General features: G+C 47.3%; 1 protein-coding gene across 1 annotated transcript; it reads left to right on the top strand.

Annotated features, from left to right (window-relative positions):
* Positions 1-4,952: 4,952 nt before the first annotated feature.
* LOC108665236 (neurofilament heavy polypeptide) lies at positions 4,953-12,603 on the top strand. The gene is made up of 5 exons (XM_047882998.1): positions 4,953-5,122; positions 7,896-8,019; positions 8,486-8,791; positions 9,386-10,248; positions 10,577-12,603. The coding sequence occupies exons 2-5, from the start codon at positions 7,930-7,932 to the stop codon at positions 12,429-12,431; spliced, it is 3,114 nt and encodes a 1,037-aa protein (XP_047738954.1). The 5' UTR covers positions 4,953-5,122; positions 7,896-7,929; the 3' UTR covers positions 12,432-12,603.
* The last annotated feature ends 683 nt before the right edge of the window (positions 12,604-13,286 follow it).

Raw genomic sequence — 13,286 nt, 5'->3', positions numbered from 1 at the left:
CCGTGCGTGTCTACCGGGCATTGCTTTACCACTTCTGTTACTGAGTAAATCGAGGTAGATACACCCCGAAAATTTAATAGGTCATATTGCCCAAATAGTGATACACCTTTGTACTCACGTAGCACTTTTGCTGAGCCAACCTGGGTCACAATGACCCACACAAGAACAAAAAATATAACTCAGTACTCTCTGCAGTGAGTGACAGAGAGCGCATTTTCTCGACGACGAAAACTTGAGATCACGGACGGACGGACAGACGGACGGACAGACAGACGGACATGGCGAGCACAATAGTGCATTTTTTCCATAAATGAGAAAATGAGCTAAAGAGAGCAGAATAAAGGAACTAATGTCATGTGGCGAAGCATTAAAATGTCCACCTTATCCTTCACTTTGATCTTTCTCTGATAGACTCAAGGAAGGTAGAAGACGAAATAGCAAAATTAAATATTTGAACAGTAGAAATGAAGGATTAACGGCGAGAAATACACGACAAAATGCTAGAATCTAAACGGATAAATTGTAGGGAAATAGATTCGTATATTCGTAATATCAGCGATTTTATTGATTAAAGAAGATAAGAGTTCCTTCGCAAACTTCGGCGCAGGTGTTAGAAAATTTTGGAGGAGGAGTAAGTAGAAATATCGTCTAAGTGAGGGGATATCAAATTGGAAATTCGGTTATTTCGAGAAAATCTACGGACATTGCGCCGAACATTTAATTATCTTTCGGTATATGCCTGCTGCATCGGGCAGGCGAGGAACACGCGACTGCAGGCAGGCGAAATACATGCCACTGACTCAAGCAGACAAGGAACAGGCGACTGCAGGTACACAAGGAACAGGCGACTGCAGGTACACAAGGAACAGGCGACTGCAGGTACACAAGGAACAGGCGACTGCAGGTTTCCCACCGCTACTAACACTCCCCTTCCCCCGCTGCTGACACTCCCCTCTCCCCTTCCCACCGCTACTAACACTCCCCTTCCCCCGCTGCTGACATCATACTCAGAAAAATAAGAAAAAGCTACCAATTGACTCAGGTCAGAATTAGGGTTAATACAACCTACGCTGGAACGACATTTTCCCGTCCTTTTCTTCTATCCTTAGAAAACATAAATAACTCTTCATCTAACACGCGATTACTTCACACAAAATCACGTTATCTTACGCTTGCGATAAATAATGAGCTATATTAAAATAAGATTACTCTGTATAGACCATAAATTAGGTGACGTTCTATAGAAAAGTTACATCGAATATAGCGCGACGGAGGAACACCGCACTCGCACAACCACCCAGCACGGCGGCACACGCGGCACTGACGACGCCCGGCCCGGTGTCGCTGGCGCTTAAATTGTTTACATTTACATTAGGCAAGTTACCCTTACATTGTTTACACTTACATTAGTCACCCTTAATTGTTTACACTAACATTAGTTACCCTTAATTGTTTACACTTACATTAGACACGTTGCCCTTAAATTGTTTAGACTTCATCAGGATCTCTCATCAGTCTGCATTGACTCAATTAACATTCTAATCAACAACATAGGTTGAAAGATGGATCAAGTCACCAAAGGAGCAGGACCAAGTCACCACAGGAGCAGGATCAAGTCACCACCTGTCTCTTATACACATCTAGATGTGTATAAGAGACAGGGTTTATGGTCGGCCAGTGATCTGGCGGCAACTCATACGAGCCAGTACGGCAGCCTGTGTGGCTNCTGGACGAGGATATGTGATGATGCGCGCGTCGTCATCATAAATGATTATGGTGATGATAATAATGGGCACGAATACTACAAGGTATGACTTGTCTTTGCCAGCAGCGCAAGCGCCGGAAATAAAATTTCGAATTTTGAGCCGGGAGCGGCATTAATCTTAGCCCGGTCTGCAGCGATTTAGCCGGGCAGCCGTGAAACAATATCCGGCGATCTATCTCTAAAACAGCGCTACGCTATTGCTGATATAAATAGACTCCAACAGCCCAGCCCTGCCGGAATGCGGCGCTGCAACGGCGCTGGGAAGCGCGGCAGAGAGCCCAGCAGAGCCGTCATGCCGGCCGTGCATTTCAAAGAGGTTATTTGGGCGGTATTTTTTATTTCGAAAGGGAGATAAGGAGGAGGGTAAGAGTAGGAAGCAGGCGAGGGAACATGATCATTTATCTACTTTATGTGGCGTAATACGGCACTTCGAATCGATTTCTGACGCCACTAGGCATTTGAATTCTTATAATTACGTAAGAATGATATTTTTCACCGTTTGAATACACCCTCAAAATGAAACGTTTACGCTCAACGGTGCTTATACTAAAAGGATAAATCAATCAGTTTGTCCTGAAAAATTCTGATTGCACAGAAAGCGTAGTTAATTTCACTTCCAACCGACCAAATGATATCAATCTCATGCTTGAATAACCGACGAAAATTTTAATAGCTTAAAAAATTGCTTCGAAATTTATTACTTTTATTCAAACGATCCAATCTTAAACTTCATCTTGCAGCTGATATTCAGAACGTTTTCACACTGCTACATTATTAATGTATTTAATAAATGATAAATTTGACTGAATTCATCAATGAGGCATAGAGGCTGTTCCAGTGAATGAATATAATGATAGCTAAATTGCGATACAAATTGAGATCTAAATTATCCAATTATGTCCCGTGCTTATATATTAAGCTCTACCCGAGGATCGGGTTCGTTGACTAAGTTCGTGAGGGATAAGTAAGACACATCTGCCCAGATAACGTATCTTATATACGGGGATACGGGGTGGTAATACAGAGTTGTGATACAGAGTAGAAGCTACGGTGTCGACCGTAAGGTCGGAGAGCCGAACGACACGCTACATCGCGGAGTGCTTATCAGCTACCGTACAGCGGGGGCTTACTTAAGGTTGCAGCCCTTATATAGACTTCTGGCTTCCGCCCACTACTAAGGTCTTGATCATGTGATCTATCACGTGTCTACCAGATGTTGACTCGTCATCAATCTCTATCAGGTCAAGTGAATATTACGTTCCAATTACATACAATATAATAATTATAATGAGACGCCAGATTGACATCGGACAATTACATTCAACTGGTAGTATCCTGCGAAGTCATATAAATCAAAGAAAGATCAGTTCCTGATTCATATAAAAAAGATCGATGAAACGAACAAGAATGACATGTCGCTAGCCCGAGAATCTTGGCTTCTACCTAGAGAAGTTGTAGGAGAGATACGCGCTTCTCTGCCTACATTCGTCAACGATACTGAGCACCAAAATCTTAACCCGTTCAAATATTTATTTTTCAACTGAATAGTAAATGTGTTCATTTCTCTATAATTAATTTAAATGAATAATATCTACCCAGATACATCATAAATGTAACAATTCCTCGATTGGATGGACGATAGAAAGTCATTTGCGCCATGGTTAAGTAGTTGATAGAGCCCAATATAGGTACTATGTGTCTTGGTGGTCAAGCTGGTTGAGAAGTAGAGTTTGTACGCTGAGGAGTAGCGTTCTCATTCCGGAGCTGTCGTCGATGTTCCTTTCAGTGAAAGTTATTACACGTTTCTGTATTTTTGTAATATAATTTGTTAGTTTCGAATTGACGATACTAGTGTTAATAAGTTGTGAATGCCGACAACGAATGACTATAGACTTTTATGGTATGAATGAGGTATCAGAGATCTCGGCGCGAGAAGGTAGAAATATTCTTAAAACTTTGTCGACAAACGGTGAAGTTCTGTGGTTGCGTGCTGCCAGAGCCGATCTAGAGCCGGTATTGAGCTGATTAGAGCAGATGGGGCTCGGTGAGGGCTGCGTGGCGGCAGAACGAACAGAGCCCACCAGAGAAGGTGCTTGGAGGCTAATTAGCGCTGCTACGCGACTGGAGACGTCGTCTCAACTGCAGACATTCCTGCTCTGTCACGTTTCTATGTATAGTTCCACGGCGGCTATGGTAAACTCTATTCCGGGCTCTAAATTTTAAAAGGGATGGATAGCTGCGACAGCTAGCAGTGCAGGGCTATTGCGACAGCTGAGAGGCTGTTTAATCCGGGTACAACCGCCCTCCTCTTCTTCTTCACAATTCGTCGGGTTTGAGCTATTTTGCGCGATGCATACAAAAACTGGGTAATTCGAGGGAGAAGGGGTGGGGGAGAGGGCTGACGGGAGGGAGATGGGTGAGAGGGTGCGAGAAGGTGCATGAGGGGTGGAGAGTGAAGTTATAAAAAAAGTAATGGAGTCAGCGAGTATAAATAACTGAGGTGACGTTAAGAAAATTACCACTGCACGAAAGGCTCAGTGGTAGGCACTGCATCCAAGGCTGTGTTTGCCACTGGACGCCCGCACCGTGGCCATACAGCCGTGGCTGCCCATACCGTGGCCATACAGAAGGCACGCTGGCCGCCCATACCGTGGCCATACAGATGGCAAGCTGGCCGCCCATACCGCGGCCATACAGATGGCACGCTGGCTGCCCATACCGCGGCCATACAGATGGCACGCTGGCTGCCCATACCGCGGCCATACAGAAGGCACGCTGGCCGCCCATACCGTGGCCATACAGATGGCAAGCTGGCCGCTCATACCGTGGCCATACAGAAGGCACGCTGGCCGCCCATACCGTGGCCATACAGATGGCAAGCTGGCCGCCCATACCGCGGCCATACAGATGGCACGCTGGCTGCCCATACCGCGGCCATACAGATGGCACGCTGGCCGCCCATACCGCGGCCATAGATGGCACTCTGGTCGCCCATACCGCGGCCATAGATGGCACGCTGGCCGCCCATACCGCGGCCATAGATGGCACGCTGGCCGCCCATACCGCTGCCATAGATGGCAGGCAGTTGGCACTCGCAACATCGCCGCGTGCCAAGATCAGCGCCACTTCGGCATGCCAAGCCACGCACGCCACTTGGGCCACCTCGCCGCGCCGGCAGTCTCCATCTCAGCCGCGTACCGTTAACACATCCCGTAAAACATCCGGTGATACATCAACTGAAACACCCGCTCAAACAGACGTTGAAGAAGACAACTGCACTATACGCTGAAACAGGGCTTGAAACTTCCGCTGAAACAGTCGTTTATTCATCCGCCGAAACAGCCGTTACTGTGCCGGGTGAGGTGGTATAACCGGTAACTCAACCGTTGACATAGCTCTTTTAATACGCTCAGTACATTACTGGACACACGTCGTAACACATCCGTTAATACGTACATCCCATCAAACAGCCGATTGACCATTCAATAAAATAACTGCATATATAAAAAATAGCAGCATATTGCAGCTAATTTTGAGTAGAGTTCATTCCGCCAGTAAACAGATGTGCATTGTACAGTAACTGGACTATCAACACACAGTATACAGCCCCGTGTTGTACAGTAACTGCACTACCAACACACAGTATACAGCCCCGTGTTGTACAGTAACTGCACTATCAACACACAGTATACAGCCCCGTGTTGTACAGTAACTGCACTATCAACACACAGTATACAGCCCGTGTTGTACAGTAACTGTACTACCTACACAGTATACAGCCCGTGTTGTACAGTAACTGCATCAACAACACACAGGGATTCAACAGTAGTTTTGACTTACTTATTATGACCGGACGCGCTGCTCAGAATCGCATCAATTCTCGCCTTGTGTGAAAAAGGGCAGTAGAATATACATATTATACTACTTACATTGTAACTGTCTATATTTTAGGCAGTTACATATAATATGAAAATATTATGTATACATAAATGTATATTTTTATATTCTTGAATGTGCTTGTGTGACGACTGAAGCTTTTGTTAGTATTACGAAACATTTTTGTTGATATTTTATGAATATTTGTCGAAGTGTGTGTGATGTACGCAAGGCAACGCAATATATAGGGGCTGTTGGGGCGCGATACTTATACTTATCGTATCCTACTAGCGATACTTATACCAGGATACTTATCGTGCCCGGATATTGCCTACACCTGAGAATTTATTCTACCAGAGAAATTCAAAGAAGTGCAAATTATGTGCCATTTAGAATGAAAATTGATAATTAACAAATTCATAACACACTAATAAACTTCCTAAAATATATTCAAGATAAATACGTTTTACACACATAACATTGAACAATATACAAAGATTATAAGTATTTTCAACATATGGCTTCAAATAAATTTGAGAATGACTGGTTATCCGCGACAGTTGAATTGGCCGAGACCAGGCCGCGGATTATTTTCAATAGGGGAGCAGCGACCGCGTCGCTATTTGGGGCGTCGGGCGCTAGACGCTTATAGCGCGGCGCTCTGTGGCGGGGCTGGTGGTTCACGATAGTGGTTCACACGCTACACGCTAGTGGTTCGTATGCTGCACGCTAGTGGTTCACACGCTGCACGCTAATGGTTCGCATGGTGCACGCTATTGGTTCACACGCTGCACGCTAATGGTTCGCATGGTGCACGCTATACGCCAGCGGGTTACACGCTATACGCCAGCGGGTTACACGCTGCGCGCTAGTGGTTCACACGCTACACGCTAGTGGTTCACACGTTAGTGGTTCACACGCTGCACGCTAATGGTTCGCATGCTGCACGCTAGTGGTTCACACGCTGCACGCTAATGGTTCGCATGGTGCACGCTATACGCCAGCGGGTTACACGCTGCGCGCTAGTGGTTCACACGCTACACGCTAGTGGTTCACACGCTACACGCTAGTGGTTCACACGATACACGCTAGTTGTTCACGGTCCACACGCTGCACGCTACCGCTTCTTCCGCAACACGCATAACTCTTAATTAATGTCATTCCTCCCTGATAAGCTTATTAAACGCACGTCACATACATTTCAATCTAATGACTCGCGTGCTCTCTTCATCACAATGCTATTCCTACGAGTATTGCTCAGTTGTTCGTGCAGTGGAGTAGGGGTGGTGGAGGGGAGGCGAGGAAGGGTGGTCGGAGTGAGGGGAGAAAGGGTGGTGGAGGGGAGAGGAGTAAGGGTGGTGGAGGGGACTGATGATGGGAGGAAGGGTGGAGGGTAAGGATAAGACCATTAACAAAGTGGGCGCCACTTGAAGCCACTTGCCTCATGTGTTGAACACTTCAAGTTGAAGTGGAAGTTTGGACGCGACTCGACAACGCTAGGCTGTTTAGTTCAAGCCTTAGTTTGTTTACGACGCTATTCCAACACTAAGTGGAATGTATGAGACTTTGTCAATATGGTGATGCACTTTTTGCTCTTGCGTGGGTCACCTCACTCAGTTAGCCCGGCAAAATTGCGTATCAATACTACGTGCAGAAAGTGTGTCACTATTTGGACAGAATGACCCAGTCATTATACTGAGTGTGGAAAGGGCGCTAGGGGCACGTATGGATCCCCACCCTCTTCCCCATCAGTGCACAGCTGAGGGGGGTTACAAATGTATACCCTATAGAACGGGTATACAAAAAAGGTATACAAATGTATACCCTATAGAACGGGTATACAAAAACGGTATACAAATGTATACCATATAGAACGGGTACCTATACAAAAAAGGTATACAAATGTATACCCTATAGAACGGGTATACAAATAAGGTATACAAATGTATACCTTAGCTAGCCGCGTACGAGTGTTCATGCGGCACGTATTTGAGAGCAGCGAGTCGTGGGTTTGAGCTCTGGCAAGCTGCAAACATTCTACGAAGTCTTCTGTGGGCTGGCGTTAGAGCGTAAATGTCGTTATTATATAAAAAAACATTTACCGATAACGTTAAAATTAAAGATAAGAATTCTATACGGAGTCGCGTGTGACGGGTCTTAGAGCGTTTAAGTTGTTATTATATAAAAAAACATTTACCGATAACCTTATAATTATAGATAAGATCTCAGGCATTGACATGGAGTTTTATTGCAGGTTGTAGGGAGGCGGAAGCTCGCCAAGCGTCGCCATGTCGGGTCTGGACTGGAAAAGCTTCAACGAGGACCTGGACGCGTACAAGCGGCGGCACCTCAAGGCCGAAATCGACTTCAAACTCATTGTCAGTGGCGTGTGTGGCTCGTCAGGGGCGTGTGTGGGTCGTCAGTGGCGTGTGTGGCTCGTCAGTGGCGTGTGTGGCTCGTCAGTGGCGTGTGAGGCTCGTCAATGGCTCGTCAGTGGCGTGTGAGGCTCGTCAGTGGCGTGTTTGGCTCGTCAGTGGCGTGTGAGGCTCGTCAGTGATGTATGTGGCTCAGCAATGGCTCGTGTGTGGCTCGTCAGTGGTCGATATGAGTGAGGCATGCGCCACAAACTGTCATCTAAATTAAAAAGTATAAAATGAAAATATATCAATAAAAATTATATGAAATGTAATATGGTCCTGATATAATGAAATACCGATAGAAAATTCATTAATATATTACTAGCTCCAATCATGGTGATAACTGCAGCTGCAGTCACTAACTGCACTGTAGCTGCAGTCACTAAATGCTCTGTGGCAGTAGTTACTAACTGCACTGTAACTGCAGTTGGAGAGGAGGGCGGCGGCGCAGAGCAGGTTGAAGGCAAAGGCTATGAAGGTTGAAGTCACCAAAAACGAAGAAACAAAGAGCGATGCCACGAAGGCCGATGCCGCGAAGGTTGCTGCCGCGAAAGCTGATGCCGCGAAGGCCGGTGCCACGAAGGTTGCTGAAGCGAAGGTTGATTCCACGAAGGTCGATGCTGCGAAGGCCGTTGCCACGGAAGCCGATGCCACGACGGCTCTGAATGTGAAGCCTAAGCCCCTCCGTCGGCAGCACCCCAGACACCCCCTGCGCAAGTTCTACCTCAGCAAGGTGAGTGGCGAGTTGTACCTCGCACGTGATGGTGTGCGATAGTGCGTGGTATGTGCCTGGTTAGGTAAGCATTACGTGAAGAACATGAGCAACATCCACGTACGAGCATTCATCTGTAGTCACAATTTATTACACTCGCATGTACAAAATTCGGGTACAGCTTTGGCTTCTGCCTAGGAGTCGCTTACACTCGGCTAGGAGTTTTTGTTTCTGCTCGGCCAGCTGATCGAAATCAGGTTCTATTCAGAGTCTCCTTTTCGACTTCCTGTCCTGAAAGTATGATGAGTAGTGTGTCACAGCTAGGAGTGTGTCATGTTAGTATGACAATTATGTCATGATAATATGCCAATTGTGTCAGGATAATATGACTAGGGTTGGTCTAGCCATCCATGCCGAGCTTGCAAACTGCTTAGGGGCGGCATTTCAATCCCGGCCGAAGCGGACATTAGCGGCTGATCTACGTTCTGCCAGACCCCTGGGCAGCACCTGTAGCTGTGGTCCGCATCTAAATCTTGTTGTAAAGATAGTCCCAATTCACAATCTCGCGTAGTCACAATCATCAAATTCGCCCTGACGTTCCCTTCCCACCCGCAGAAGGAGCAGCGTCTGCTGGCTAAGCGTCGCGATCTCCAGCATGCCCGTCTGCAGGCACGTCGCCTGCGACATCGACAGGCGCGTCGCCAGCGTCGTCTGGAGTACCTCAAGACCCATCCTGAGGAGGCGGCCGCCCTTGGCTCGGCCATGCAGGCGAGGTCGAGGCGAGGAACCAAGGGCGCCAAGGCGGAGTTGAGCGAAGAGGAGAAGGCGAAACAGGAGAAGGCAGCTCAGGAGAAGGCTCAGGCGAAGGCCGCCAAGGATGCGGCGAAGAAAGCTAAGGATGCAGCTGAGCAGGCGGCGAAGCAAGAGGCGCTGACGGCGAAGCAGGCGGCGTTAGCGGCCAAGCAGGAGGCGGCGGCCGCCAAGAAAGAAGCAGCGGCGGCCAGGAAAGAGGCCAGGAAGAAGGATAAGGGAGAGGACGAGAAGGCACTGAAACCAGAGAAGAAAGAACCCGTGCAGACGGAAAAACAATCAAAGATAGCAGAGGCGCCTAAAGATGAGAAGAATCTAGAGGCGCCTAAAGATGAGAAGAAACCAGAGGCACCTAAAGAAGAGAAGAAACCAGAGGCTCCTAAAGAAGAGAAGAAACCAGAGGCTCCTAAGGAAGAGAAGAAACCAGAGGCTCCTAAAGAAGAGAAGAAACCAGAGGCTCCTAAGGAAGAGAAGAAACCAGAGGCGCCTAAAGAAGAGAAGAAACCAGAGGCGCCTAAAGAAGAGAAGAAACCGGAGGCGCCTAAAGAAGAGAAGAAAGCAGAGGCGCCTAAAGAAGAGAAGAAAGCAGAGGCTCCTAAAGAAGAGAAGAAACTAGAGGCGCCTAAAGAAGAGAAGAAACCAGAGGCGCCTAAAGAAGAAAAGAAACCAGAGGCGCATAAAGAAGAAAAGAAACCAGAGGCGCCTAAAGAAGTGAAGAAACCGGAAGTACAACAAAAAATTGAAACTAAAATAGCTCCTCTTCAGCAAGTTGAAAAGAAANGAAGAAAAGAAATCAGAACCTCCTAATCAGGAAGAAAAGAAACCAGAACCTATTAAGCAGGAAGAAAAGAAACCAGAACCTCCTAAGCAGGAAGAAAAGAAACCAGGACCTCCTAAGCAGGTAGAAAAGAAACCAGAACCTCCTAAGCAAGAAGAAAAGCAACCAGAATCTCCTAAGCAGAAGAAACAAGAACCTCCTGAGCAGGAGAAGAAACAAGAACCTCCTAAGCAAGAAGAAAAGAAACCAGAATCTCCTAAGCAAGAAAAGAAACCAGAACCTCCTAAGCTGGAAGAAAAGAAACCAAAACCTCCTAAGCAAGAGAAGAAACCTGAACCTAAGCAGGAGAAGAAACAAGAACCTCCTGAGCAGGAGAAGAAACAAGAACCTCCTAAGCTGGATGAAAAGAAACCAGAACCTCCTAAGCAGGAGAGGAAACCTGATTCTCCTAAGCAGGAGAAGAAACAAGAACCTCCTAAGCAGGAGAATAAAGTAGAACCCCCTAAACAGGTAGAGAAACCAGAACACCCAATCCAGGAGCCGAAACCAGAAGCTCCTAAACATGAAAATAAATACGAGTCTGAGAAAACCCCCAAGAAACAGCAGAGCAAAGAAGATAAAAGGAACCAACAACAACATAAGCAGAAAGGGTCTGTTGGTCAGGCTGATGCGAAGTCAGCCGAAGTCAAGGATACTCCCGCGTCCAAAGATCCCGTTGGTCAGTTAGGTACCGGAACCGTTGAGGCCCCCAAGCCTCAGCAGAAGGGCGCTGATGTCAGGCAGCAACAGGGACAAGGGAGGAAAAGAGGAGGCAAAGGAAGTGCGAAAAATTCTGAGAGCGAGAGTGAAGCGCAAGTGAAACCTGGACAAGTTGGTGGCATGCCTCAAGCCCATGATAAAAAAACACCCCAGCCTTCCGAGAAACCGGATCTTCAGGCAGAAAAGCGGAATGGTGGTCGTCGAAGTCAAAAAAGTTCTGAATCTGAACTAGCAAGAGTCCTCGAGCAAGGAGTACCAGCTGAAAAAACTCAACAACCCCCAAAGGACGCGTTGGATCAAGGAGTACCAGCTGTCAAGAGTCAGCCACCTCAACCCACTAAGAAAGATACTGAGGCACAGAGGAGCCAGAAAAATTCCGAATCAGAGCAACAGGGAGCTCCGACAAAGCCTCAAGGTCCGCCACGTATCCCGCAAACCCAGGGCAAAAAGAAAGATTCCGGAGGCCGCCGAAGTCATCAGAGTTCCGAATCGGAGTCTGCAAATGCTGCCGGGTTGTTCAGACCTGGCGGAGGCCGACGCAGTCAGAAAAGTTCTGAGTCAGAGGGAGGACCTGGAAAACCTGCGCAAGTACAACCGCAAATTGGCCAAGGCAGGAAGAAGGACTCAGGAGGAAGTCGCAGTAAGCATGGTTCCGAGTCAGAGCCCCTGCATCATGTGAATCCAATGACCCCTCCGCTGCAAGCCTTTGCTGGTGTGCCAACAGCTTCGCCACCTCAGCTGCAACAACCGGTTATGCAGCCGCCTTTTCCTGCTTCTCAAACGCCTCAGCAACAACAACCACTGCAGCAGCCTCAGTTTCCAATAGCCCAACCACCTCAACAACCGCCCGTTCCAGCAGCAATGCTTGCGTCGCAGCAACAACCGGTGTCTCCCATATCCGGCGGCATGCAGGGATTCATTAGTGATATCGCCCCAGGAGCTGGTGCTTCTCTTGGGGAGATGTTCAAACCGATGGGGCAGTTCTCGCATATCCAGGCACAATTTGGACCTGGCGTTTCACTTCAACAAGGGAAACCCCCGCAACTCGTTTCACCAGTCACTGGTTTCTCGGATTCCTTCTCAGGGTTTGTACCACCTTCATTTGGTGGCTCACTTCAGGGACCCTCGTTGGGGCTTAACCCTAATCAACCTGGATTCTTTCCCCAAGTGCCTCCGCCACTGGGCCAGATGAAGACATCCCCGCAGCTTCCAATGGGAGGAATTCAAGGTCCCCAGCAAGGACCAGCTCCCAATCAAGGCATGTTTCAAGGTGGTCCAACCGGGCCCATGCATCAGCAAGGAGGTCCACAATAAGGGTGAACTCTTGCAGGAAAAAAACGATCATGCCTCCTAAATAGGTCATCGAGGCCTGAGCGTGGCAAGCAACATTTGAGTTCTGCGTTTTTTGTATGAGGCACGAGTTTGTAGCGAAGTATTCTCTTGTAACGAAGAAAATAAATAACTGCAGTAAAGCATAAAAAATGCAGCAATTTCTTTGCTATCTCAACCTTGTCCTTTACAAACAACACTTACACAGGACAGGTCTTACTCGTGAGTTGTCACTGTATTAATGCGGTTGTCACAGTAATGTAATGCGGTTGCTACGTATAAAGCTAAATTTGACGGCAGGGTTTTTCAGAAGTCACGGTTACCCAAGCACGGTCTGCACTCTACGGACGTTGTGACGGCCACGGCATAATATTAAGAAATTTGGACTCGTCGATACAGCTACGATCTTTGTGAAAGCATCTACTCTACAAGTAACGACCATGATTTCGCTACACCTCTGTGCGGCTTAAACCACGTCACGGTCGTCTTGGCCGTGACTCACTTTCGAGACAACCCGACATGCAACCAGAAGTACAGTGATTATACAGCCGACAATTCATTCTTGAAAGTAACATCGACAGTATTCGGACGCAGCAGTACGGTCACGAGATGGCAATTAACAACGTAACCAAAAGAAACCATTGCAGCCATTTCGAAGTACGGCCGATGACAATTCTACGGCCATGCGCAACTAGATATACATTCCGAAGAAGCGAGACTTAATTATAGATACAGAACGACCACCGTAGTACGGCTGCATTGAATAATGCGATCGTCATTACAGCAAAAAATTCTTCGTCATCGATACAGTCACGGTATAGCAACCGTACCACATCACAG

This window comes from Hyalella azteca, unplaced genomic scaffold (assembly GCF_000764305.2).
Source record: "Hyalella azteca isolate HAZT.00-mixed unplaced genomic scaffold, Hazt_2.0.2 contig11783, whole genome shotgun sequence".
Classification (NCBI taxonomy): Eukaryota; Metazoa; Arthropoda; class Malacostraca; order Amphipoda; family Hyalellidae; genus Hyalella; species Hyalella azteca.
The sequence above is the reverse complement of the archived record's forward strand: the minus strand, read 5'-3'. Positions and strand labels throughout refer to the sequence as shown.

Coding starts and splice junctions, on each gene's coding strand:
- LOC108665236 (XM_047882998.1), top strand. CDS start 7,930: ATGTCGGGTCTGGACTGGAAAAGCTTCAACGAGGACCTGGACGCGTAC. Junction 8,020..8,485: donor AAATCGACTTCAAACTCATT/GTCAGTGGCGTG, acceptor CTGTAACTGCAG/TTGGAGAGGAGGGCGGCGGC. Junction 10,249..10,576: donor CCTAAAGAAGAAAAGAAACC/AGAGGCGCATAA, acceptor GGAGAAGAAACA/AGAACCTCCTAAGCAAGAAG.